Source organism: Camelus bactrianus, chromosome 6 (assembly GCF_048773025.1).
Source record: "Camelus bactrianus isolate YW-2024 breed Bactrian camel chromosome 6, ASM4877302v1, whole genome shotgun sequence".
NCBI lineage: Eukaryota > Metazoa > Chordata > Mammalia > Artiodactyla > Camelidae > Camelus > Camelus bactrianus.
The window spans coordinates 36,332,904-36,360,381 of NC_133544.1; the positions used below are offsets into that span (position 1 = coordinate 36,332,904).

The following is a 27,478-nucleotide window of genomic DNA, read 5'->3' on the forward strand; positions in this document are numbered from 1 at the left end:
TCGAGAGAGGTCTCTGAGGAACTGGGAATGGAGCTGAGATGTAAAGGAGGCTTTATGTTACTGCACTTATTTCTGCTCCCGGCACTGGCGCCATAGAGGCTTTGGAGGAAGGTGGACCTGTTACAAGATCTCAGCTCTGCTTCCAGCATGATATTTAACCTCCACTCTTCAGTTTCCTTGGTTGTAAAATATGGGTGGTAACTAACAGGAGTAATAAATAATGCTTTAGGCACTGAGATCCCTGGAATTTTCTGCCCTCCTGGGGTGGTAATAGTCAGCCTTGGCCCCTTGAATTACTTGACCATCTCTGAGCCACCTGCTATCTCCCAGCTTTTGGTTATTCTGTGTTGCATGGTTTCTGTCACTGATGGGCTTCTAGAGAAGCCCCTTTATCTCTTCCAGCTTAACAACCCTCTCCTGCCCTCTTCTGGACATAATGTGTCACTGCAGCCCTGTGGGTTCTGGCGCTCTGCTTCAGAATTATTATTAACATACTGTATTAACATACTGAATACCTTTGGGCCCGGGCACTATAGCACAGGCGCAGTTATAAGTTAAATGAGACTCAGTCCCTGAACCTCAAAGCGCACACACTGTGAGAAACAGACAAGTGAAGAGACGATAAGAATACAGTGGACTTCTAGTGACTGGCTCTGGAGGGTAAAGAGGCACCCGTAAGTCTTCTGGAATGCCGGGAATACATAGCCATGTCTTCCTGAAGGAGCAGCAGACATACCATGGCCGGGAACAGTAATAGCATGACTGAGTGGAGATGTGCTGGGGGTACCAGCTGGCAGCAGTGGGCGATAGGCTTGGCAGAATGTGAAATGCCAGTCTTCATCTTGAAAATTAAAAGTTGTACTTTTTACCTTAACAATCTTTCTTGTAAGTTAGAGGTAAATAAGTTAATTCTTAGTGTATACCTAAACCAAATAGTAACTGCCTACAGATTATTTTTAAAGTATCAATTTTTGCTTTAAAATTCCAAAATCCCTGAGTATTATACCATATACTACAACTTAAGTTACAGATAAACAATTTGTGCGCTAACCAAATATCTTGATATGCGCTCTGTAGAGTAGAAGCCGTATTTAGCCCAAGAGATATTTTTAGAGAGAGATCAAATAATTTGTGTAACTCTCTGTTAAAGTTATCTTTTTGTTATTGTGATGAAAAGGACTTGATATAATTATATTTTGATCATTTCATTCTGGAAAAGAACCTAGTTATTAAAGCAGAATCAAAATTTCAGTAAGAAGTAATTTTAAAAATCATTTGCTCAGAAACTGTCAAAAGGTCTTTTGTAAAAATAAAGATCTGAACTAGGAAGAGAGTTTAGACTCTAGTTTTTGAACATTAGAATCACCTGGAGGAGGTTTTAAAAACCTCTCTGCTCAGCCTACACACCCCAGACCAATTCACTGTGAATCCTTGGGGGTGAGACACAAGTGTGCTTTTAGAAATCTGTCCAGCTTGTTCCAATGTGCAGCCAAGCCTTGCAAACCATCAGTTTTAGACAAATATGTAACAATGTAATTGTTAAATTTATTAATTGACCCAAATCAAGAAAATATTTTAACTTTTAAATTACGTATTCAGTGCTGGTTAGCAAAAGAATTACCATACACTGTAGCAGAGTAGCAATGTAGTACAAGGACCTAAGACAAAACAAAGCTGAGCTACAAAAAGGGTTGTTTCTGCGTATTTTTAATAACCATTTTAACAAATTTAGTAACATTAGCAACCATAATTGCTATGAATTATTCTAGTCGTGTTCTTAAAAAGCAAATTAAAAATTCAGATATGTACTAAATATCCCTGAAATTCTTTGCATTTGAGAACTTTGAATCATATTACTTGCATGATTTCTTCTTTTGCTTACACGTTTTTCTGCCAGAAGAGGATACTGGAGGGAAAGATTACTATTTAAAAAATTGGCTCCCAATGTGATGAGACAAAAAGATAGTCCTGGTAATCAGATAAAATGATCCCCTTGCACAATCCCCCCACCTGCCCATCATACAGTCTTCCAATTGAGGATACTTTGGGCAATTTAGAATTTTAATGGACACTGATAACTACCTAAACCTTTGTGAGTTACATATAGAATTCTTACATTTTATTTATTCCTACAGAAAGTAAGAAGAAACAGAGTCGTATCAAAAGAATCCATTTCCCAGTGGTTGAATGTACTATGAAAAAAAGTAAACAAAAACTAACAAAATAACTTAAAGGATACAACTGCTATGAATTCAAAAAGGTACAAAACTATAGAAAAAGTGAGTACACTTTCTTTCTTATTTTTCAAGTGTCAATCAAAGTCTTAAAAGTCCGAGATTTAACAAACTCACAGAACCCTAACCAAGCAGAATCAGGAAATAACCTTCTTAATAATACAAATGAATAACACGGTCAGATTATTAAGTGTAAAAATCTTATTTTGCTTCCATGTTTGCAACCTTGAGTCTCTTGAGGGCTTCAGAGCATAAAAATCACAGCACACCTGTTTACAACCAATCACAGGAAAACTGTTTATGTACTGTATATATTCTGTATTTTATTAAATCTAAGAAGCCATCAATTGTAAGATGCATCCTAATTCAGAAATGTCACAACGTGACCAAAAAAATTGTCTCAGGATTCATAAAATATGGCATTCGTACATACCCTTCAAAAATGAAGTGTAAGAGGAAGGAAATGTGTGAGTATGTACATTTATTCATTTGGGAAAGGACACTAAACTTAATAATATTTTGAATTATTGCCACAATTAGTGTGGCAAATACAATTAAGTGCCAGACATTTGAGATTTTTTTTGTAGTTAAATTTTTATTATTTTTCTTTACAGGAACAGAAATAACCTGAAGACGTCTTCAACCAAACTACCTATAAACAGAAGGCCTGTTATATAAATTATGCTCTATTTTTGTAGTAGGTCAAAATACTGTATTGGTGAAAATAAATAGATAACAAAGAACAATATATTTTATTTCTATGTTTGACATCAGACCCCCACACATACGTTTGTCTTTGTAATTAAGTATATTTGAAAAACAAATTGAAACACAGCAGGCATGCCCAAGTTATGCCAACCAAGGATTTCAGATTACACTTGTTATAGTTTTTTTTTTTTAAATAAAAATGGGAACAACATATTGCTAGGTACACAGAAACATGATTTTGCTCTAAAGAACAGCTGAATTGTTGCAAGAGTCAAGTGCTTCCTAATAGGCTTCTAGTGTAATATAACAGTGTACTGTAAGTGTACAGTGTGTTATACTATGTAATACAGTATGAAGGTGTTTTGTATTTTCCTTCAAATCACAAAGTCTGTTAAGTCAAAAAAAAAAACCCCAAAAATATTAGATGTACTGGTAATCATATTCCCATGTATGACAGATGAGTACTTTTTTTTATTTCTTTACTTTTTTTTATTACAAACACTTCTTAGGTTTTTTTTTTTCTTTTTGGCATTTACATTCAGTGTCCATTGGCTCCTTCTGAGAGTATCCGTGAAGGTTCAGTAAATTTTGCAGTGAACAAGTAAAACAGGGCTGGTGTGGGTACCAGTGCCAAAAGGGGTAAGTCTTGCTCGAGTTTATCGACTCTGGAAATGGAGATTATCCCATAGGCATGAAGTAACCAGTGGCTGAAGAGAACAATGAGTCTTTTCTTTCTGACCAGAAGATCATAGAAGTTCTACATCATTTTATAAAAGATAGAAAAGAGAGTTACAGATTATCAGGTTGAATCAGCTAGATGATTCATTACACTTTAATTGAGAACATATTATTTTCACACAGAATCATAACCTCAGAATCACAGAATGTCTGAGCTAAAAGGGACTTAAGAAATCACCCAGTCTCGCTGTTATACTTTACAGATGAGGAAACTGAGGCTTCCTGCTTGTAAGCACTCAGCGGCAGCACCCAGACCATGTCTCTTTAAGTTGTGGTCGACACTACTACGCGACCTGGAAGCACCACGGTTTCTTCTGAAAGATCTGAACTGGAAGCGGAACGCCGCGTTGCGTGCCTTCTTCCCGCCCTGATCCACAGAAGCAGAGTCTACAGGTAGGGAACGGGTGGTACACACCCGACTTCCTTAACCTCTAGCATTCCTAGGGACTGCTGCTTGGATAGTTAGGGGGCAGCAGAAATGACATGCGACCGCTCTGATTTCCTTTTAATCTCTAATACCGGTCTACAATGTACAAAAACTGGAAGGATAAAATTATTATAAAAGTAATATCTAAGTGTGCTAATGAACACACTAAAGTGTAATTAGCAGTCGGTCAGTGAACAACTTTTCCTCATTCAGTGGCGTATCAACTCACCTGGAGCTGGACGTCAGAGCCCTATTTCTGATGCGTGTACATAGTGCTAACTGAAGTGTATGAAGAGATTTTATACAGGGGAGACTCCCAGCAGCAGAAAAACAAGTATGTTTCAAGCTAACTGAACTTTCCATAGTAGTTATGGATAATGAACAAAAATTCAAACACTTCATCTTATTCAAATATCCAATTATTTTGTCCTGCAACTATTTCCCTAGAGTTGATAAAAGTGCCAAAACTAATTTGCTTATCTTCTTTAATTAATCACATTGCAATTGTTGATTAAAGATTACAAAGAAGAAATGAGGGTGGAAATATCTGAAAAATCACCGTAAAAATGCTGTCTTCTAGCTCCTCTACTGCTATTCTACTGAAAAGTCACTATGATTTCCAGGTGGGTTTTCCCTCTTATTCTTCCACTAATGTAATAGAAACAGGAACTTCAACAGCAACCACTCCAAAATAGTTAACAACTTACTTTCTCTGTGTTGAACTTTTTTATGTTAAGAATTATGAGAAAGCACATGTCAGCTGTAGTGGGTGGTTGAAAACAGTGCGCAGACACTGGATTAGCAAACATAGGATGGAAGAGTACTATAAGTCACTTAATGCTTTTATTCCTTTAGACGTTACTCTCAAAGAGTTCTTTCTAACAGTGGCCTTCCACTGAAATACTAAAAAGAGGCACAAAAAAGGTGTCTCAAGACAGGATCAGTAGCAGAACTAATTTGAGTGTTAATGGTATTTCCAAATCACCAAAATATTATAGATACTAGAGGGCAAAAGTAAACATCCATAATCAAGAAGGTAAAATCAGGGACAAAATACAGAAGGGTATGGAATGTGCAGTGTAATTACTGATGACTGTTAGTGCTGCTGTGGAAAAAAAAAAGTCTAGAAATATTCTCCATACAATAAAGCATTTTTATGTTTCCCTCAAAATAGTGTTCATAAGGTTCAACATTTCAATAGTTAAAATTTTCTATGCGGATAAATGATGTGAAATGAACTTTTCTCTAACATGCTGGATAGTTCAGCCTGACTACTTCACTAACTTCCCAAGCACATATAGTCCAGCATACAAGCCTTCATAACTAATGAGCTAAAAGCCAAGTGACTGTTTAGCCAGGGATTACTGAAACCGTCAGTTGTAACATATCATATCATGCACTGCTCTCCTATTCAACTGTCAGATCTATTAAAAAAAAAATCTTTAGCAAAGGGAAAACGATGCCCTACCTCAATTTCTGAAGCCGACATGTACACAGCCAGAGTCACCAGAGATAATACTAATATAATGTATGGGAAGGCATAATCTGAAAAACAAACATTGGTATTATATTGACAATTAAATTTTCTGAATAAACCATCAAAAAATTCAAACAGTATAATTCTTTCCATAGACAAAAACCTCAACCAGCCCTGCGAGAGACCGGAGTTCTGATGCCTCAGGCAGGGGTCAGCAAACTTTCTGTAAAGGGCCAGGAAGTGGATATTTTTGGCTTCATGGAACATGCAATCTGTCTCAACCACCTAACTCCACAGTTGTAGTGGGAAAGCAGCCATATTATACATAAATGAATGGCTGTGTCTGTGTTCCAATAAAACTTACTTTATACGTCTGTAGGTTAAAACTTTTTTATAAGTTATTCAGACAAGAAAATTCAAATTTCACATAATTTTCACATGTCAAGAAATACTGCTCTTCTTTTGATTTTTTTCACTAACAATTAAAAAATGTAAGCTCTCCTTGGCCTGGCTTTGAAGACCCATGCTTTAAGGCGTCCACTGATGGAAAGCACTAACTTCTCTACTGTGACTCTAGAATGATACCAGTTATGTATCAAACTTGGGAGAATTGAGAAAATCATTACTCAGTTTTCTGTGTTTTGTGGTCCAGATGGGGAACTTCAGTTGAGAAAGGCTATTTTTAAGGGTAATTCAGCTTTAATTATTCTTTAGAAAAGTTCATATATCAATAAACCTCAAAGGCTAAATGGATCATTCAGTGCTCTTAATGTTAAAATTCTGGGTATTTCTACTTCAAATACAGTACAGTAAAATACTAAAGTAGAAACAATACTTTAAGTGAAATTTTTTGTTAAAAATATCACCTTTCTCTTAAAATGTTTTACATTTAGAGCACACTAAAACAAATAGACAAATAGAGAAAATTATCTTGAATGGCTTTTTGTATAACTATTTCAAAACAATTAACCTCCGTTAGTAAAACTGTTAATCATTCTACAATGCAGTGGAACCCATTTGGAACACTGTCAAGTGTTAAATCAGGATGTGGCAGCCAGAAACTCTGAATTATCTGTGCAGGCGTGATTCCAACTTACTAAATAACTGAATGACTTGTTTGACATTTAGAACCTTTTATTTCCTAGACAGTGATTAGGTCCTAACCAGCCATTCAAAAAAAAAAAAAAAAATCCCAATTAACTTATAAATAGCTAAACAATGCTAATGATATAAATTTAAAACCTGGGGGCAAAAAGGAGAAAGAGGCAGTTTCTAACAAGGCCCAAATTTGTGGGGGAGTAGAGGGCTCAAAGCAGGATTTAGAATGGTCCTTACTCTAGCGTTTAAAGTGGTATAAGATTTTGAGCAGCTAAGTATGGGGGTAGTACCTGGAAACCTGCATTTCAATTCTGCTGGTGGTTCAGGTGCAAATCACACTTAAAACCTGGTTTCAATGGTACTTCCAAGCAAGTTAAGAGTGTGTCACTGACATTTCCCTAATTATCCCCAGTGTCTCTCTCTCTAGACCCCTGGTATCTTAAGCTACCAAGACCTCTTGCTGCTCTACCTTGCTCATTTGTTATATTCCCTTGTCATGGGCTAAATGTTTGTCCCCCAAAATTCTTGTGTTGAAATCCTAACCCCCAGTGTGATGGTATTAGTAGGTGAGGCCTTTGGGGCGACTAGGTCATGAGGCTGGAGCCCTCATGAATGGGATTAGTGCCCTTATAAAAGAGACCCCAGAGAGCTCTCCCCTCTGCCATGTGAGGACGCTGAAAGAAGACAGTGCTCAGTGAACCAGGAGAGGAGCCCTCACCAGACACCAAATCTGCTGATGCCTTGCTCTTAGACTTCCCAGTCTCCACAACTGTGAGAAGTCTCTGTTGTTATAGCAGCAGCTTGAACTAAGACACTCCTACAAACCAAAAATTATCTTTTTTTTCAACATAATGTAATTGTGAGTTGGTATGATAGCCTCTGTGACTAATCTCAGCAGACTGCATAAGTTATACTTAGTGCAAATAAACAGTAACTCCTTGATCCTCCCTATGAAGGTGCTTTGAGTGGAGGCTTGTTAACAGAACAATCTAAAGACATTCAGTGACTGACATTCAGTCAGCAAGGGTATTTTTCAATATAGGCAGCTACACTATAGGAAGCAACACTCTCTGGCAGTCTCCTTAGGTTAACTTCCCAAACCTTTCCCTGCTTTCCCCAGCTTTTCTCTTTCCTCCATTTCATAACCAAGAGGTTCTACACAATAGCACCAGCCACAATCTGGGACATGAGGATATGAGGGCTGACAATTAATCTTTCCAGCCTACCCAGCTCTCCCAAGTTTGTCTAGTATAAATAACTACCTTACTTTTTTGAATATTCCATGAATACCTAAAGCTAAATTCACTTCTCCTCAATCTATTTGCTCCTTCTAACATTCACACAGTTCACAGATTCACCAGTTCCTAAGGCAGAAAGCTACTTATTGTACTCCCCTCCCACTCCCTCAACCCCTGTATTTAACAAGTTACCTAGTTTAGTTAACTCGATCTTTGAAATAGCTTTTCATCCCCTGTGTTTCTCTGCTTTAGGTCACACAGTCAGACTTGGTTACTGCAGTAATCTCTTACCTGATCCCCCAGCTTCTCTTCCCTACCACGCTGCTACCATGTTATCTTTCTAAAATGCAAATCTAGTCATGTCTTTCTTCCTCCTGAAATCTTTTTAAGTGTAGATCTCTCATCCCGAGAGCAAGAATAGCAACCTCAAACGTTTACAGAGGTCAGCCAGGAGAGTAACTGAAGTGGGCCAAATCTAAGAAAATAGGAAGTGGTAGGAGCTAGAAAAACGAGATTTTCAAACACCATGCAGGCCAGAGGAACAATACATCTGTAAACCAGAATACGGAGATAACCGACCCCTGACTAGTCTCCAGTTTCTCCTTCCCTTGGCCTGCCCTCAGCTTCACCCTCACTTTGGACCAGATTCATTAGTGAGCTACACTATTTGCATAATGATGCTGTCTTTCCCAGTTCTTTTAGGCCAGAAGGCTGGCCCTCTGCAACCCTGGCAGGCCCCACATAAGGATGGTGTCCAGCATCTTTGCAATGTTCAATGTCACACATTCAGAAAGTACCACACTATGGTCTCTCAGCTATTTATAGCTTTCCTAGTACTATGTGAGCCCTTTTATACTAACTTACTCTTCTTTTGAGTCACAGATCAGTCTAAATGGTTGCTGAATAAATGAATGAATGGCTATATTATAATAAAAAATATATTGAGGATTTTTTTACTGTACCTAAGCATTTTTCATAAAGGAACTTAGAAAACTAAGACCTAACTTAATAGTAAATAGTATATATTATCAAGAGTAATTTCTATCAAGTATATGTAAAAAATAGTTTTTTTAAAAACTATGCTCAGGTTTTTAAAATTTTCCTATTTAGGTTATGAGCTTCAAATACAGAGTATTCTCTAAATAGAAATCAGTTTTGATTAAGAATGTTTATATGTTTTAGCAAATATATATACTATGGTTTATTTTCAAGGATTAAAAAACAATAACAAAACTAGTTTAAAGGAAAAGGTCCAAAATTATACTCAGAGAAAATACTGTTTATCACATATAATAAATATACTGACTTTACCCATCAGACTTACATAAAAGGCCTCCACCAACTGCCTGAAGCACAGTTAAAATTGGGAAGAAGTAAAGTGCAGCATAAATACTTTTAAATCGATCAGACTTCCCTAACCCACAGGCAATCTTCTTTACCAGAAGAGGTCGGAGCAGCATCATTAATACCAAGCAGAATGCATAATAGATAAATACAATGGTGTAGCTGGAAAATGAAATAGAAAATTACAGCATCAAAAATATGTTTTAAAATGTCTTTTTATCATTGATCATTTTAAAATCAAAGATCCTAAAAAAGGTCTAAAAAGTATATTGTCTACCCATCAAATATTCAGATTGGTAGAGGGTTGGCCAAAAAGACTCATATAATGCTGGAAAGTGTATGCTAGTTCCTTTCCAGTAGAATGTTTGGAAATGTGTATCAAAAGTCCTAAAATGTTTATACCCTTTGATCCAGAAATTTTACTTGTAGAAATTTATCAAAGGGAAACAATTGGGTATATACAAAAACCTGATGAACAAGCATTTTTACTAAATCACATAGTTAAGAAAACTCATAAAGAAAATAAATATTCAACAATAGGAAACTGATTAAATTTTAGAGTACATTTATGCTGGAATACTATGCAGATATTAAAAATCCAGTCATGAAAGAAATGTTAACAAAAGCAACTGTGCCTCATACACTAAGTAACAAGAACAGGTTACATAATGGCAAATGCATAGTGATAGTCTTTAAAATATATATATCTTTATATACACACACACATACATACATACACACACACACAAAAATGCAACTGCAAAGACATGTATCCCTTAAGAGAAGAAAATCATTTCTGTATATACCCCCAGTGCCTAGAAGCCACTTCACAGTGCTCAATCTGCTGAAATGAATGCAATCTATAATTATCATTTTTTAAAGAATGATCTTAAGTCTGAGTAAATACTTACAGTGGGTAGACAGCTTCATGTGTGCAGTGCACTGTGGTAACATAATCTGGACTTGGGTTGTACAGCATCGTATACCAGTCAGAAAGCATCAGTACTCGACACGAACGGATATAGAGCACACCGACTGGATCACTCACAAGTAAGGTGATGAGAGCTGCCACAGTGCACTCAAATAGTGCAGTGATGTGCTGGAAGAGTGCACTGGAGCTAGCAAGACAAAGGCAGCACAATCACCAGAGAGTCCTCAGCACTTAGGTGGCTTTTAATAAAACCCATGTATGTTTCAAAGAAACTTCTTTCTAAAAAGAAGTTTTAACTGATAAATCCTAAAACTAAAAAATCTTCTAAGTAGGTAAGAAAAGCTAAACACATATGAAAACTTGAGAAGAGTTTTACCTTGTTTACTAAAAAGGGACAAATACTCATCCCAGATAACACTGTGCCAGTGCTGTCTACATGTGTAGCAGAGCAAAAATTAGATCCACCTTTAACTTCAGTATCTCACCAAAAAGTTGTCTATGCATTTAAAATTGTCTTAAACATAAAACTACATAAAAGATTATATGTAATATATATTAGCTGTAAAATATAATAAACATTGTAAGCTTACACCTAATTTAATAACTAGAATATTAACAATTTATATCTACCTCTGTTCCTCCCCAATCCATATTACTATCTCTCCTCTAGAAATAACCATTATAGTAAAATATCTTATCAGTTTTTCTAAAAAGTTTTTATTCCAACTATTTATGCTTCAAAACTACTATTTAGTTTTGCTTATTTTTCAACACAATAAAGTGATGTAAGTTTTCTGATTTTTTTTCCACTCAAAATTACATTTCCAAGATTCATTCATGATCTTGCTTATAGGTGAAGCCCAGTCATTTTCACTGCAGTATAATATTCTACTTGTGTACCCTGTTATTTATCCATTCTGCTTTGTTAGTAAAATATGTTGCAAATATCTTCCTCTCAGTTTGTGGGTTGAATTTTCATTTTCTTTGTGATGTCTTTTTTATGAAAAGATGTTCTACATTTTCATATAACTGACTATCAAATTTTAAATTTCTGGTTAGCAGTTTTAATGTTTTAAGAAATCCTCACTCTAAGAAAAGTATTATCCTATATTTCCTTCTAAGAGTTTTAAGGATTTGCTTTTCATATTTTAACCTTTAATTTGCCTAGAAGAGATTTCTGTGTATAATACCTGCTGGGATGTAACTTTTGATTTCCCCATTTGGATATCCAACTGTCCCAGCGCAGCATGTTATTGAATAGATACTCTTTTCCCCTCACTAAGCTGCCTTGTCACATCTGCTGTATAGAGTTTCCTATCTAACTGGTCTGATTTTTAGGTTCTCTATTTTGTTGCTGGTGTCCGTTTATCGATCCCTGAGATAACAGAATATGACAGGAGTTCTTGATATTACATATGTTCTTCTACTTCTTCAGCAGTCTTGGTCATTCTTCTATATACTGGTCTCATTTAGTCCCAGTTTCTCATGGCACCCTCAGTTCTCATTTCTTGGTTACACTGTGCTCTTTCTCTGTACTTTTGCACATCTTTTTCCTGCGGTCTGGTAGACTCTTTCTTCAATTCCTCTATCAAAAACTACTCATTTTTCAAAGTTCATCTTAAAGTCAGTTTTTTCTTCTGTGACATCGCCCTATTTTGAGAAGACAAAATTAACTCTTTCCTTCTTTATGCCAGCCTTAAAACTTTGTACATGTCTGTATTATAGAACCTCACATGTAATGTAATGGTTTGCCCATCTCATCCATTGGACCGAGAGCATCCACATTTTAGTCATCTCTGAATCCCACAACCTAGTATAGCACCTGGTGCACTGCAAACACCCCTAAAGATTGTTGAATGAATACATTTAAAAAGTTATAAATTATATAAAAATAAGTTACCTACAAAGCACAGCTTCTGACTACATTACTTAAAAATATGCAATTTCTGCCTATCTCTGCCCTGGCCTCAATGAAAAACAAATTTGATACTAAACTCTAGGGAAAGCAAGTTTGTCAGAAAGGGAAGTTTGGTTAGTGTCTAGCCCTTGCATTCTCACTGGATGGTAGCACTCCCAAGGGGGCAAGAACTGACCCCTAGGTATAAAATAATTACACTTTTTATTTATAAAACACATGTATACATACACTACATCAAACAATAAACAGTATGTCTGTGATAATAAAATTTCATGGGGATAGGTGGAATTAGGAGAAAAAAGGTATCTGAAAAGGTTCCTCGAGGTGACCATGAAAAAAGGGTTGAGAAACATGGGTCTAGCCTCAGACAACTAGGCCCCTGCTTCCTTGATTATAAATGCAACATCTCAGGAAAATGCAGGAGATGGCCTTTTGTTCCTTGCTACCAATTTCCTAGACAAAGCATAGTTATGCAAACTCCTTTTTAATTTTTAAATTTTTTTGTTTCTATAATTTTTTTCTTTTTTTATTGATGTATTGTCGATTTACAATGTTGTGTTAATTTCTGGTGTATAGGACAATGATTCAATTATTTATATATATATGTATATATACACATATATATATATTCCTTTTCATATTCTTTTTCATTATAGACCATTACAAGGTATTGAACATAGTTCCCTGTGCTCTACTGTATGACCTTGTTGTTTATCTGTTTTAAACCCCTTCTTTGTAAACCCACCTCCTCTCCTGCCTAAGCATTGATCACGTCAACAGCTTACCCCCAAACCAAAGCTCTACCCTCTGTTCCAAGATTCTCCCTTAAATATACCTGATGTTTTAGTTCAAATGCATTTGGGGGGATACATCCCTTCACCCCATCTCTTCTCCTCTCTGAGCTGAGACGTTCCAACAATTAACTGAGCAATTATTCTATTTTAGCTTTAAGTTCATCACATCTCCTTTCTTGCCCTCTCTCTCATCATTCAATGACAGAAATTAAAAGCAGGATGAGAGCTGCTTTTAAAAAAAAATTATTTTATAGATTCCTCTGAAAAATAACACCTGCTTTGCCAATGTAGATAACCACTGTGGATTTACTGGGTAGATCCAGAAAAGTGCTGACTGCATTTCTATCTGACCATCCTCTCCACTTCCATTCCCACCACTGGAGTCTAGCCATCTCTACTTTTGGGCAACAGTCTTCTATTACGTCTCACCTCTAATCTACCCTCCATAGAAGTTCTCATCCTAAAATATACATCCAGGATGTTACTTCTCTAAACCAAAACCTTCACCCACAAAATCATTCACTTGGCAAATACTAAGTGAGCATCTGCTGCTTGCCAGTGGCCGTGCTGGTCTCTGGAGATTCCATGGAGACAACAGCGATGGCCACTGCCCTTGTGGAGCCTAGAGTCAGGGAGTGGGAGCACGTTAAATGAGGAGACAAACATCACTGCGAACCATGCTGAGTGCTAAATACAAAGCAAAAAACAACAAGATCAGAGTGCTATTAAAATGAAAATATAATGGGGACAGACCTACTTCAGATTGGGTCAGGGAAAGCCTCTCCAAGTAGGTGTAATTTAAACTGAAATCTGAAGGGGAAAAAAAGGCAGCTACATAAAAAGTTGCACTCAAAGGAAGAAGAAAATAATTCAGGCAGAGAAGAGTTCGGGGAAAGGGAGGGGACCTAAAGCAGGAAAGATGCTGAAATGTTGGAGGAACTAACAGCCAGGATGGCTGAAATGTACTAAGGTAGAATTTGGTTCCTCATTCTCAATGGAATAAAGTTCACATCATCATCAAGAACCTTCACATTCTGGCCTCAACCCCCCTTTCCCATCCTCCCTATTATTACCTTTCTCCCAAATGCAATCCATGCTCGGACCACCCAACTACTTCCATTCCCACCCACAAGAGATCACAGGTTTCATACCTCCATGCCAGTGTTCACACTGTGGCCTCTGCCCAAAATGTTCTCTTTTAAGTCTCTCAGATCCCACTAGGCACAGTTTATCTCTTTTTTTCTTTGTGTTTCCAAATCACTTTGTTTAGAACTCTTTTATACACTTTTTGTTTATATACTTTGAAGTCTGATTTATATTATAATTAGTTGTGTATGCCTGCCTTTTCCACAAGATTATGACTATAAACCACATCAGTTATTTTGTATTTCTTCCCCTAATTTTCTAAACATAAAACACTAACCAATAAATTTTTGTTGATTTAATAGTTTGGTCTGTTTTCATAATTAGGTTGCAGCTATAACATTTAAACCACATTACATGAGATTGCTAGTATTAAATTAAATCACAAAGTATTTGTTTTTGAAAAATAAACAGTTTGTAATCATAGCCAATTTTTTTGTAGAAAACCAATAAAGATTATAATTAAGAAATAAATATAAATAAAATATTCTCTCAACATCATTCAGAGTAAAACAAAGAATATTTCCCTTAATATTTACTGAAACACACCCTATCACTAAGTTTTCTTGCTACAGTCAAAAGTAATCAGAAGATAAAGGAAAAACATGTTTGCCACTTTTAAAACAACAGACATACAATTACTTAATAAGGTCTTCTAGATAATAAATATTCCAACATCAGTCCATCCAGATACATTCGTAAAAAGTGCTAACCTCTTTTTCCCCGAGTACCATTCAATGAAGAACCAATGCAGAACAAGAGGAAGCATAGCCATAAATCCAAGATAGAGCCAGTCATACAGTTCTGGAGACTCTGTGCAAGGCTCACAATATTTCTGTGCATTTGTTCTCTGTCCTCTTGGACACACCTACAATATATGAGAACAGTACTGTATGTACAGTTACTATTTTAGAACATTAACACCCCCCAAAAATCATTCACTAAGACATCCCGTTTTGGTTTAAGCAGCTGTTTACATGTGCATCTTTTAGAAATAAAAGAGAAAGCATAAGTAAAACAAAAAGCAAGCTACATTGTATTGCTACATCTGTATAATGTTCTTAAAGGACTCTGTTTATTAAGTTTCTAAAATAGTTGACTAATATTTACATGAAAAATCTAGTTATTAACTCCACATAAAAACAGTTGCAGAGAAATGCTCTGGAGTTGTAATGTTAACTTATTGTCCATTCACTGTACTATATTAATAAAAAGTAATTAGAAATTATTATAAAATCCTTAATAACTGTGACTATCAAGAAGATGTATTAGACAATGTGACAACACAAAAAGGGCATTATTAATACCTCCATATTTTTATAAGCTGAGTACACTGAAGAAAAAAGTTATTCTATATATGACAGTATTTCAAAAGCAAAAAGATTTTACAAATGAAATAACATACAACTGTTAAGACTTACCCCACATTCTCCATATATTTCAGTCGAGCCATTTTTAAATAACAGGGTCTTCCCACAATAAAGTCCAAGGCATGCTGGTTGAATATCGACAGCTTTTTAAAAATAAATGCCAGTATAGTAACATCTTTTGTGATTATAAAAAATAATGCAATAAAAGCTGAAACATTTGGCAGAAATATCTCAACACAGTTTCAGTTTTAAAATATGTATTAGACAAGAGTCTTGATGCATTTATTTAAATTTTTCCGTTTACATTGTGACACTGCAAACATTATAAATGGAACCTTATTGCTAATAATGTTCCTTAAGATTAAGGTCCTCAACCAGCAGAGCAGACTCTATCCCCAGAACTCAAAGCCTAACCTGGTATGTCTCCAGTGGCTCTAGCCAGCCATTCCCCTAGGTTAGATAGTCTAGATTTTTTAATTTCCTTTTTTTTTTAAACTGGAGGACTAATAGAGGATTGACACTTTGTGTTTTGCCCAGTCAGGACATTAAGTGCCTGCGCATATAGGGGCACACACAAAATCTATTATTACCTTCCTTCGTAACAGAACACATTTTAATACCAGAAAAGCAGAAAGGGCATAATTTCAGAATAAAGGGAAGGCCTTTAAAGTAAAAAAATTCACCTTTATAAGGAGCTTAGGAAATTGTCCTAACTTTGGTCGTTTTTGTAGAGGACAGGTTAAAATTTTATGAAGGCTGTCTGTCACTGGGCCTCTGACCAGTATTTATGAACCAATGCCTTAGAATCAACCTTCTGACCTCAAGGATTGGAGAAAATCAGAAGCAGCTATTTCTTACCAAAAAACTCAGGGCCTACAGATTGTCTTTGACCTCATCAACAGGGAGAAGTTACTGAAGGATTTTTTTTTCCATCAGTGACATCTGATTCCCTTCAATCACTGATTTATTCATTCAGTAAACATGCATTCAGTGTCTGATTCCACTGGGTAGGGACTCCTAAAGATCCACAGAGGAACACAACAGAGCACCTACTCTCAAAGAACCTACAGCTTCGTGTGGAATAAATCCAAAACAACTGTGCTCAAATGTGAACTAATTTGGGAACTTAATCCATTTTATGACTACTCCTGAACAACCATTTCCCAAATTCTTCATAAATTCACAATCTAGAGACTACCTGATCCACAATGCCTTTTCTTCTTTCAAATTTGAGACCGACTTTTTTTTTCTCCTTGTGTTGTTGAGAAAAATAGAAATAGCACTGACTAAAGTGCCTGAAGTTTAATATTTTCACTCTTACCAAATTTCTGACTTTTACAAAATCCTCGGGCTTCTTACTTGGGACTTACTTGTAAACCAAATGTAATCACAGTGCTCTAAACTAATCAACAAAAACGAATTGTTTCAGATTTTCTGAGAAGGCAGAGGTTAAAGAATTGGCAACTTATTCTATACCGGTTTCGCATCTAGTAGGTGCTTAATGAATACATTTGGATGTAAATAATCTAAAGTTTCTCAAAATCCAAGGCCTGAAAACCAGTATGATAAACTGAAAGCAACAGCTCATCATCGGCCAAACAAAACCCTAGCTCCCAGTGTCCGTTTATTTCCCCCTTTCATATCCTTTAGTAAACGATCTCTAATTTTTGACCTTCTTTGCAACCCTCTTAACGTGTGATGCTGAAGCAGGACACAACAGTTATGCAGCAATTGGCGTCTGCTTCCTTTACTGTTTTCCTGCACTTAGCGCCCGCGCTTTAAATTGTCAAGTCAACCCTCAGAAATGTTAAACAAAGGGACTGAAACAAAGGGGCTGTTGTTAACAGCGGCCTGGCCTTTTACCCCATCCGCAGCCGGCCTCCCGTCTGCAGCTTGTCACCAGCAGAAACCATCCCCATCCCACCTGGGCCCGGTCGAGGGCAGGTGAGTCCAAAGGGTAAGGATTCACCGCTATCCGAAGGCCACCCGCTGGGGCCGAGCTCAGAGCTGGCAGCGAAGGGAAGAAGCAGGGACTAGGAGAAGCGCTTCCGGGGACCTCGGCGACCACTCACCCATCGACAGCTTGTAGGTTTCCCGGGAGAGTCTCCGGGATCAGCCGACCCGGCCGCAGCTCCCGGACATCCGGGCCAGAGCGACTTCGGCGGCCCCGCCTCCTGGTAACCCGGGCGACCGCCCCGAAGCCCCGCCCCAGCCCCGGGCTTCCGGGTCTCGGCTCCGAGGCCCCGCCCCCTAAGACAGCCCGGGACCTGCCCCTCTGGTGCGCCCGAGCCTTGAGGCGCGCGCGACGTCAGGGTGGTTGAGTTCTCGGACGCAGACAATGGAGAACATGCTGGCGGTGCCCCGACTGCCTCCGCACGACCCGGGGACGCCGGCACTGTTGGTGGTGGACATGCACACGGGCGGCGAGCCCCTGCGCATCGTGGTGGCGGGGTGTCCGGAGGTGGCCGGCCCCACGCTGCTGGCCAAGCGGCGCTACATGCGCCAGCACCTTGACCACGTGCGGCAACGACTCATGTTTGAGCCTCGAGGGCACCGGGACATGTACGGGGCCGTGCTGGTCCCCAGCGAGCTGCCGGACGCGCACCTGGGCGTCCTGTTCCTGCACAACGAGGGCTACAGCTCCATGTGCGGCCACGCGGTGCTGGCGCTGGGCCGCTTCGCGCTCGACTTCGGGCTGGTGCCGGCGCCTCTGCCCGACGCCTACGAAGCCCTCGTCAACATCCACTGCCCGTGCGGGCTGGTGGCCGCCTTCGTGGAGTGCGAGGGAGGCCGCAGCCGCGGCCCAGTACGCTTCCACAGCGTCCCGGCCTTTGCGCTGGCCACAGGTAATCGGCAGGACCCTTCCAGCCCTGCAGCCCGGGACCCAACTAATTACACTGCTCTCTGGGCTGGAACCCAAGCAACGCAACTAACCTGTCCCACAAGCTTTTGCAGTCAATAAGAAGGTAATTCTAAACAACTGCAAATTTGTGTTAGCATCTTAGCCTTGCGGATTTGTGCGGTGCGTGCAGGTTTGATGATCCTGCAGATCTGTCTGCCTTTGGCTTGGGAAGAGCTTTGAGGAGTATAGAATTCCGTATTTCCCTTACTCAGCGCCTCATTCCCCACTCATCAGACATTCCTAGAGATTTCACAGTTGGATAAAGCAGGTTCTGCTAGGGTCAAGGAAAGTGCAAAGAACAGCCAATGTACCGGGGTTCCCGGCTGGCTCAGAATACACTTGTTAGACATATTATTACAAGTTAGTAAACAAGTTACTAGAACTCGTCTGTTAAAAATGTCTTCCCCACTTCTTGGGGGAAGAATTAAGTGAAAATAAACTAAGCAATTTATATACAAATCGAGAAGATATGGATGTTGCTGCTCCTATTCTTTAAGAACAAGGACAGTGCCTTAGTCCAAATCCTAACAACCTCTTAAAGCTGTGGAACCTTAGTCAAATAACAACTTCTCTGTGCCTTTTATGTCTTCATTTGTTATCTCATTGAGTTTTTTGTGAGGATTTAATGAGAGTATGCAAGGTACTTAGGAAGTTTTAAAAAATTTTTACTGGAAACAGACTGCAGAATATATAAGGTTGCTAGTTAGAATTCTTTAGGAGTGCAGAGCCTTTAAAAGGTTTTGGTGGGTTCTCTAGTACAGGGTCTGTATGTTATGTAAAATAGAGTGTCTATAACTATAATCCTTACAAAGAGGGATATTCTTACAAATTCTATCAGTGAATGCTAAATTCTGTTGGTGAGGATGCTTTAGTAGTCTGACTGGAAGTGAGCTGGGAGCTAATTTAGTTACCCCAGGAATAGGATTATCACCCCTTTTCAATAAAGTCTTCAAACCATGCAAATTATTCTATTAATTTGATCTTGATCCTCCTGGTGGATTTGGGTTCCAGATTAGCCTGATTATGAATGTTATGAATGATGCAGTAATAGCTCAGGTGTTTGAGAGTCTCAGACCAACCTCAGGCAGCTGAAACACACAAGTTGATAAAGAATGCCACTGGGAAAACTGATGCCAGTTTCCCAGGAAGAATAGTGTCACATCTGGTTTGGGAGGGCACTTGAAGGAGCAGGAATTTATGTTTAGGATTGCATCTAAAAAAACCTGTTAACTAGCTTAGCTACCTGATTTCTCCCTAGGCCACCCCAGCAGCAGATCAAACACTCTAGATTGTGTGGGAAATGACCGCTGGCAGCAAGATTACCAACTACTTACATCCTAGTTTGGGGTTGGTTAGGGCAGGGGCAGCCAACCCCACAAGCACAGTAGTTCCTGAAAGCATCACAGTGTGACCATACAGTAATCAGTGGGCATTGATGGTCACTTTGAGTCATTAAGAAGACAAAATCTTCAAATTTTCTACTTTGAATATTACATAAAAGGCAGACTGGTTGTTCAGGATCACAGCTCTGCCCCTCCCTGCTCAGTGACCTTGTAGAAGGGACTCATGCCTCAGTGGCATCTATAAAATGAGGATGACAACAGTCCCCACCTTAGGACTGTGGAGTTCACCTCCACTCCACCCAGCTAAAATGAAAGCTCTCTTTAGTTTTGTTCACTGTATTTAAGTGCTGGAGCAGTAGGCAGTCAATATTTGTTGAATGAGTAAATAAATGAAATTAAGAGAATAATACACTGATTAGCAGATGTAAGTACCTGGTCCTCTTAAGAGCCCTATTTCCTAGGGAAGTTAAACTTTTGGCTTTAATAGTAACATTTATTGCATTCCTAATCTGTGCCAAGCATTCCCTACACATTATCACATGGAATTCTCAAAACAACCCTTTTAAGAGTGAAACAGTAATTCCATTTTACACATGAGGACTCCAAAGCCACACTTGGCTTAGCTTTCCACATTCCAGTGGTCCCTTGTTTCCATCTACTTCCTCAGCCTTCTTTCCTTAAGCTGCTTTTCATGTTGTATCAACACCAAGATAAAGACATTTTTGATTCATCCTTGCTGTTATGTTCCACAGGCATGTTTTACTCTGTTGATGATAAACTTGCTCTGTTTTGACCCATCGTGTGTTAGGAGGGTTCTGTGGGCCACCCGGTAACTGAGAGCATATTGGTATCTTTGTGTGACTGTGCAAACTCAGAGATACAAGAACTATTTTTCACAGCTTAATTTCTGAATTTGAGACCTTTCTCTGCCCTATTGATTGAGTTGGCCTCATCCTTCCCCTTTCCTGATACACGTGTGAGCAAAGATTTCTTCAGAGTGCCAGAGTCTTTGTCCTCAGCTTGCACAGTTAACCAGCAAAGCAGCATCTGCTCCTGTCCATCTGGTGTGTGCCCCATCCCCTGCCTCCCCCATGTTGCCAGCTCTGTCACACCCCACAGCCTCCTCATCATGCTGTGGGAAAGTCAACACAGTCCTCTGCACTCGAGACCTTCAGCCTCCTTTCTCATCCAGAGGAAATTCCTCAGTTGACTGGGAGACATATTCTCCCTTTAGGACACTCCTTTGCCAACAAATGTCTTTCCCCTGATATCTTAGGTTTCCAGAAAGCAAAAGCAGGCTTGCTTTCTCCCCGCTGTCTGCCTCTTCCAGAGGCAGGGATCCCCAAGCACCCTTGAGTTGGGGAGGAGGAAGAGAAGAAAATACGAGAAGGGGTGAAGCAGTTTTAATGTCCCAAAATATCACCCAGCCCCGTTCCTTTGGAAATACAAATTCAGGATTTCAAACAACTGCACTTCAGGTGAAACTTTGGGTATGTTGGAGACTTAAAATACTCAAATAAAAAGCCTAATGCAAAATGATACTGTAAAGGCCAGAGATTCTACAGTGGTTTTATTCTGAGTATTTGTCTGCAGCAGGCTTTCATGAGATGAAAATATCCAAATAAATAAGTATATAAAACTTATATAGAGAAATCTCCTTTTTTCATTTTGTTTTGATGTTACAGCTGAAGAACACTAATTTGTGAACAGGATCCAAAGTCCTCACTGTTTTAAACCAGTCCCAGCAGTATGAGAGGGGACCGACCTTTTCCCTCAGTTTTCACACGTTCATGTCCCAAAGTTTTCCCTCTCTTGGCCTCTAGGATGTTTTCTAGAAAAGACCCTCAGAATAATTAACAAAATATGTATGTATGATTTAGGAAAAACATGGCATTCAGATATTCTAAAACTTATGGAAACTTCAAGTTAAAAATAGAAAGAGGCACTTAGCAAAGATATGTTACTGCTTACCTGATGCATGCTTATTTTGAAAATGGATTTTTCCTTACTTCGTTTTTATGATAGGAAAAAATACCCCCACCCCATCCCCTATCTCCCAGATACACACATATTAAAAATTCTGTGAATTTTATTGCTAAAATACTAAAAACAAACTTATTTTCAAACACATCTTTTTTAGATCTCCTGGTGGATGTTCCTGGTCATGGAAAGGTGATGGTGGATGTTGCATACGGTGGCGCATTTTATGCATTTGTTAGTGCTGAAAAGTTAGGGCTTGATATTGGTTCTGCAAAGACAAGAGACCTTGTGGATGCAGCAAGTGCAGTGACAGAGGCAGTGAAAGCCCAGGTCAGTACAAACGCTGCTGTCATAACAGACGCCATCCTCTGCGCCTGGAGGGAATATAAATGACACATATACAGAAAACTAAATGCGTATTCAAACTAGTAGTAGTACTAAGAATACGGTACGGGTTATGATCTTAGGCTCTGAAGCAGCGTTATCTGGGAGTTGTAGCATTGCCACTTGTAACTTTCGTAACCTTGAACAAGCTACATAACCTCCTGTGCCTCAGTTTTCCTGTCTGTAAATGGAAATTAGGAAACACCTGCTTCTCAGGGTGTTGTAAGAATAAGTCAATATATGTAAAGGACTTAGAAGAGTGCCTAGCCATAGTAATAAATGATAACTATTATTAACTTGAATAATACATATGTACTGCTATAATCTGTGGTTATTTAAATATACAGAAAATATATAGCATTCCACTAATTCAAAATGCTTTGCTATATGTGGTCACTCTGCAAAACCTGAAAATAATGAATGTAAAATGTAGCTTACAAAATAGATTTCATTAAATCAGATCAGACTTTTTCTTATTTCACAGAGAATATTAATTCCTAGTTAGTGAATTTTTTCTGTATCGCTAAGAAGTTACTTAAATAACTACTCAAGTAACTCTAGTTTGGCTTGGGAAAATTATTGTGATAAAATCAGTGTAGATAGGTCTAGAATATTCTTTCATTTCTAGCATAGGTCTGCCGTTTTACCTAGTGGAGACCTATAAATAAAACTCATACAGTATTTGAATATTTTAGCATATGAGAATTTAATTATCATTCTAAGTAAAAAAATAACAGGAAAGAGAATCTAATGCACTTATACTAATAATTATTTATGGGTCTATTTAACACATCTGACACTTTAGTTTAGCATAATTTATAACTTAAATAACAAAATTAAAATGTATACTATATCCCAGTTCTAAATTATTATTTTTTTCCAGGACTGTTAATACCAATATGGAGAATTATTTTATCATAGTAATTTCTGAAACTCTGAATTTACATCAATTTTCTGTTCCAGACAGCTAACTGTTGGAGTTAACAATTTGACACAAAATAATTTAAACTTATTTTTAATAAAATCAAGAGATTTTGAACTTCTCTTTAAACTCGAACTTCTCACCAAGGTGGCAAGGGGTGGGCTTTGAGGGAGAAAAATGAGAAGTTCTGTTAGCGTTGAAGCAGTTAGTCCGACTACTTTGGGAATTGCTGACCATTCATATGGCTGATGAAGATTTAGGCAAAGGCCATTTGGGGGCGGGAAGGTGCATTTAGTAAGTATAATGTAAATTCATCTTTATTCCTTCATTCCTTTAACAAACACTTACCTAGAACTTATCGTATGTCAGACACTGTGCTAGATGCCAGAGACCCAGAGGAAGAACAAATCCCACCACCTTCCGGGAGCTCAGTCTAGTGGAGAAGCCTCCCTGTGCACAGTGCGATGTGGTGCTGGTGTTGTTGTGGAGGTGGGAGGTGGGGCATAGGTAGGGGCTTTAAGAGGACAGAGAACAAAGATCCAATATGCCGGTCTCTTTTGCTCTTTGGATTTTAAGACTCCAGATCTATTCAGCTGCTTCAGGTAATGTGGTGGTGGAATGCACTATCTGTGGGGGTACACGTGGAAGTAGGATTATATTATACTGGGTTAGGCTAGCAGACGTTATAGAAATCCGAGAGAAGTTAACCAACCAGACCTCCGGAGAAGAGCAGGAAGCAGTGTGCGCTTGGGGCTGACCAGGCTTTACCTCAGGCGTGACTTAGGCTCCCTGCCCATGCCTGCTTCTCTGTGTGTACCTGCTGCTTTTTATGTTACTGACTTCATCCTTTACAATAAATCTTTTTCCCCATCCAGTTGTTTTTCTTACCTAATAGCTTCTGCATCCTTATGATGTTTGCTTGCTCATGGCCTCTGACAGTCCTTGGCATCTGTCAGTGGTATTAATTTCAGTTCTAGACACTCATTGCTCAATTTTTCAGCCTTATCCCCTTCAAATTCCTGAGTGAGAATAGGATTGCCTTAGCTCTTCCTGTTTGAGCAGGCTGTGGATTGACCATCCTGAGGTCAATGCTGGAGTCAGTGCTTCAGAGAGTGTGTGTGTTTAGGGGGGTGTGTGTGTGTATAAACTAGGACTGTTTAGAGAAGGCTCTGTGCAAGACAGCTTCCTTAGAAAGGACTCTAAGTGTAAGAATCATAACTTCCAATAAAATTATCTTTATTCATCTAGACAAAGATATAATTTCTAGTGTTTAGTGCCGTGACCAAAAAGATATGTTTTAAATGATAAAGAGGGAAAAATTATATCTAAGAGTGCCCTTTATACATTATTTAAAAGATAAATTTGAATCAAAATATTTACTTTACATGTGGTTGATAATTATTTTATTTACAGTTTAAAATTAATCATCCTGACAGTGAAGACCTTGCCTTTCTATACGGAACTATATTAACAGATGGAAAAGATGCTTATAGTGAGGAACCAACCACCAACATCTGTGTGTTTGCAGATGAGCAGGTATTACAACTGGAATTTTTGTGCACAAAAGCCAGGTGCTGTGGAACTAGAACACTGTGAACACTCTTACCTTCATTTCTTCGGAAACAGGTTGACAGAAGTCCTACCGGCTCAGGAGTGACGGCCCGAGTTGCCTTACAGTATCACAAAGGGCTTCTAGAACTGACCCAGACCAGAGCCTTCAGAAGCAGTGCAACCGGCTCAGTATTCACGGGAAAGGCTGTGAGGGTGAGTGGCCCCCTTTGCTTCTCCTTTGTACATGTGTTACTTTTGAGACGGCAGAGACCTAAGTTGGGCGTTAGATAAGTTTCTTCACTTAGCTCTTAGAAGAAAATTTTAAGACAGGCCTGTAAAAACTTCTGTTCAGCTAGGGTATTTGTTCTCAAAGTGTGGAAAGGACCTTGGGGTTCCTATCCATGAGTCCACAAGGTCAAAGCTGTATTCATAATAATACTGAGACGTTACTTGCTTTTCACCTCCATTCTTGCACTAATGGAAAGTGGAGTTCCCCAGGGGCTATGTGACATGTGATATCCCAACCGATTGACTGCAGAAGCAGATTTGAGAATCTAGCTACCTTTTTGAAGCCAGACATTAAGGAGGTTTGTAAAAATACAAGACAATGCCGTATTTCTCATCAAATTCTTTTGTTTTGACAGATGTAGTTATTTTCACAAAAATTTGTTTATGTAAACATGTAATGGCTTTATTATTTTTAAATGAATTAATGGACAAATATCTTTAATTCCCAATATAGCAAAATATTAATTGATATAACCCAAATAAACAAAAACTCTTTGAGGTCCTGAAATATTTGTTTTTTAATTGAAGTATAGTTGATTTACAATATTGTATTAGTTTCAGGTGTATAGCATAGTGATTCAGGATTTTTGCAGATTATATATTCCATTATAGATTATTACAAGATGTTGGGTATAATTCCCTGTACTATATAGCATATCCTTGTTGCTTATCTGTTTCATGTATAGTAGTTTGTATCTGTTAATTCCATACCCTAATTTGTCCCTACCCCCATCCCCTTTGGTAACCACAACTTTGTTTTCTGTATCTGTGAGTCTGTTTCTGTTTTGCATATACATTTATTTGTATTGTTTTTTAAATTACACAAATAAGTGATATCACATAGTATTTGTGTTTCTCTGTCTGACTTATTTCACTAGGTATAATATTCTCTAGCTCTGTCCACATTGCGGCAAATGGTATTATTTCATTCCTTTTTATGGCTGAGTAGTATTCTATTGTATATATATACCACAGCTTCTTTATTCAGTCATCTGTCAGTGGACATTTAGTTTCCTTCCATGTCTTGGCTATTGTACCACTGCTTGTTGAAGAGACTGTCTTTTCTGTATTGTATATTCTTGCTGCCTTTGTCGTAGGTTAATTGACTATAGGTGTGTGAGTTTATTTCTGGGCTTTCTATTGTGTTACATTGATCTATGTGTCTGTTTTTGTGACAATACTATGCTGTTTTGCTTACTGTAGCTTTGTAGTGTGATCTGAAGTCTGGGAGGGTTATACCTCCAGCTTTGTTCTTTTTTTCTCAGGATTGCTTTGGCAATTCAGGGTCTTTTGTAGTTCCATATAAATTTTAGGATTATTTGTTCTAGCTCTGTGAAAAATGACCTGGGTATTTTGATAGGGGTTGCATTAAATCTGTACTTTGCTTTGGGTAGTATGGACATTTTAATAATATGGATTCCTCCAATCTAAGAGCATGGAATATCTTCTCATTCCTTTGAGTCATATTCAGTCTCCTTCATCAATGTTTTATAGTTTTCAGCATATAAGTCTTCCGCTTCCTTGCTTAAGTTTATTCGTAGGTATTTTTTGATGCAATTTTAAACAGGATTGGTTTTTACTTTATCCTTCTGATATTTCATTATTACTGTATAGAAACACGACAGATTTCTGTACATTAATCTTGTATCCTGCAACCTTCCTGGATTAATTTATTCTAATAGTTTTAGGGTTGAGATTTTGGGGTTCTCTATACAGAGTATCATTTCATCTGCAAATAGTGACAGTTTTACCTTTTCCTTTCCAATTTGGATACTATTTATTTCTTTTTCTTACCTGATTGCTAAGACTAGGACTTCCAATACTGTGTTAAGTAGCAGTGGCGTGAGTGGGTACTGTTGTCTAGTTTCTGAATTTAGCAGGAAGGCTCTCAGCTTTTCACCACTGAGTATTATACTGGCTGTGGGTTTGTTGTAAATGGCCCTTATTAGGTTGAAATATGTTCCCACTATACCCACTTTGATGAGAGTTTTTAATCATGAATGGATATTGAATTTTGTGAAATGCTCAATACATCTATTGAGATGATCATGTGGTTTTTATCTTTCATTAATGTGGTGTATCATGTTGATTGATTTGCAACTTGATCATTGTGTATGATCGTTTTTATGTAGTGTTGGATTTAGTTTGCTAATATTTTGTTGAGGATTTTTGCATCTATATTCATCAAAGATACTGGCCTGTAATTTTCTTTCTTTCTTTCTTTCTTTCTTTTTTTTTTTTTTTTTTGTAGTGTCTTTGTCTGGTTTTGGTATCAGGGTAATGGTGGATGAGGTCCTCAAATCTTAGGGTATAAAAGCATCCTGAGACCAAAATGTTTGAGAACCATTAAATTAGCTTTTGGATTTTTTTTTTTTGTTCTGTAGGAATGTTCCATTTTATAAAATAGGATGTGAGAGCCCTAAAAATTTGTGGAAAGTAGAATTTTTGTAATGGAATCAAATTTTAAATAGGCTAATGGAGCTAATTAATGAATTTACTCATAGTAGTAAGTGAAATCTACTACAAGATGATTCATTTCCATTTAGTAAATGAATCTACTCACAAAGAGTTTTTTTTAATATAGCAAAGATTTATCCTAATAAAGACTTTTATATCCTAAAATAGCTGTTTTTAAAGTTTGGTTTTTCTGAATATTGAATTTTCTTTAAGTTAGGGATTCCTATATAA

At 38.0% G+C, this 27,478-nt stretch overlaps 3 protein-coding genes and 1 long non-coding RNA gene across 8 annotated transcripts in view; 3 read left to right on the forward strand and 1 right to left on the reverse strand.

Annotated features, from left to right (window-relative positions):
- The window catches only part of CCDC175 (coiled-coil domain containing 175), a 56,900-nt gene extending 54,633 nt beyond the window's left edge, over nt 1-2,267 (forward strand). The window contains exon 21 of the mRNA XM_010962371.3: nt 2,136-2,267. Coding sequence (XP_010960673.3) covers nt 2,136-2,227 — 92 coding nt within the window. The 3' untranslated portion in view covers nt 2,228-2,267. The remainder of the gene's footprint in view (nt 1-2,135) is intronic.
- A 696-nt stretch (nt 2,268-2,963) lies between these two features.
- Nucleotides 2,964-17,622, reverse strand: JKAMP (JNK1/MAPK8 associated membrane protein). 4 transcript variants are annotated; one of them, XM_045522057.2, is made up of 7 exons: nt 17,493-17,622; nt 15,472-15,563; nt 14,764-14,918; nt 10,176-10,382; nt 9,245-9,426; nt 5,576-5,652; nt 2,964-3,699 (listed from the first exon to the last, which is right to left on the reverse strand). In XM_045522057.2, the coding sequence occupies exons 1-7, from the start codon at nt 17,494-17,496 to the stop codon at nt 3,481-3,483; spliced, it is 936 nt and encodes a 311-aa protein (XP_045378013.1). In that variant the 5' UTR covers nt 17,497-17,622; the 3' UTR covers nt 2,964-3,480. The 4 variants fall into 4 exon arrangements, with proteins under 4 accessions (XP_045378013.1, XP_045378014.1, XP_010960525.1 ...); XM_045522058.2 differs by having other exon boundaries at nt 15,472-15,545; nt 17,493-17,575; XM_010962223.3 differs by lacking the exon at nt 17,493-17,622 and adding an exon at nt 17,345-17,472.
- LOC123618866 (uncharacterized) lies at nt 3,706-5,870 on the forward strand. The gene is made up of 3 exons (XR_012507503.1): nt 3,706-4,073; nt 4,625-4,730; nt 5,740-5,870. It is a non-coding gene; the product is annotated as an uncharacterized LOC123618866 (long non-coding RNA).
- Nucleotides 17,623-17,656: 34 nt separating the features above from the next.
- Nucleotides 17,657-27,478, forward strand: part of L3HYPDH (trans-L-3-hydroxyproline dehydratase) — a 30,294-nt gene continuing 20,472 nt past the window's right edge. For both annotated transcript variants that reach the window (XR_012507501.1, XM_010962222.3), the window contains exons 1-4: nt 17,657-18,266; nt 21,806-21,975; nt 24,365-24,487; nt 24,578-24,715. Coding sequence is in view for 1 of the 2 variants with exons in the window: in XM_010962222.3 (XP_010960524.1) it covers nt 17,759-18,266; nt 21,806-21,975; nt 24,365-24,487; nt 24,578-24,715 (939 nt within the window). In the remaining variant the exon portion in view is untranslated. The remainder of the gene's footprint in view (nt 18,267-21,805; nt 21,976-24,364; nt 24,488-24,577; nt 24,716-27,478) is intronic.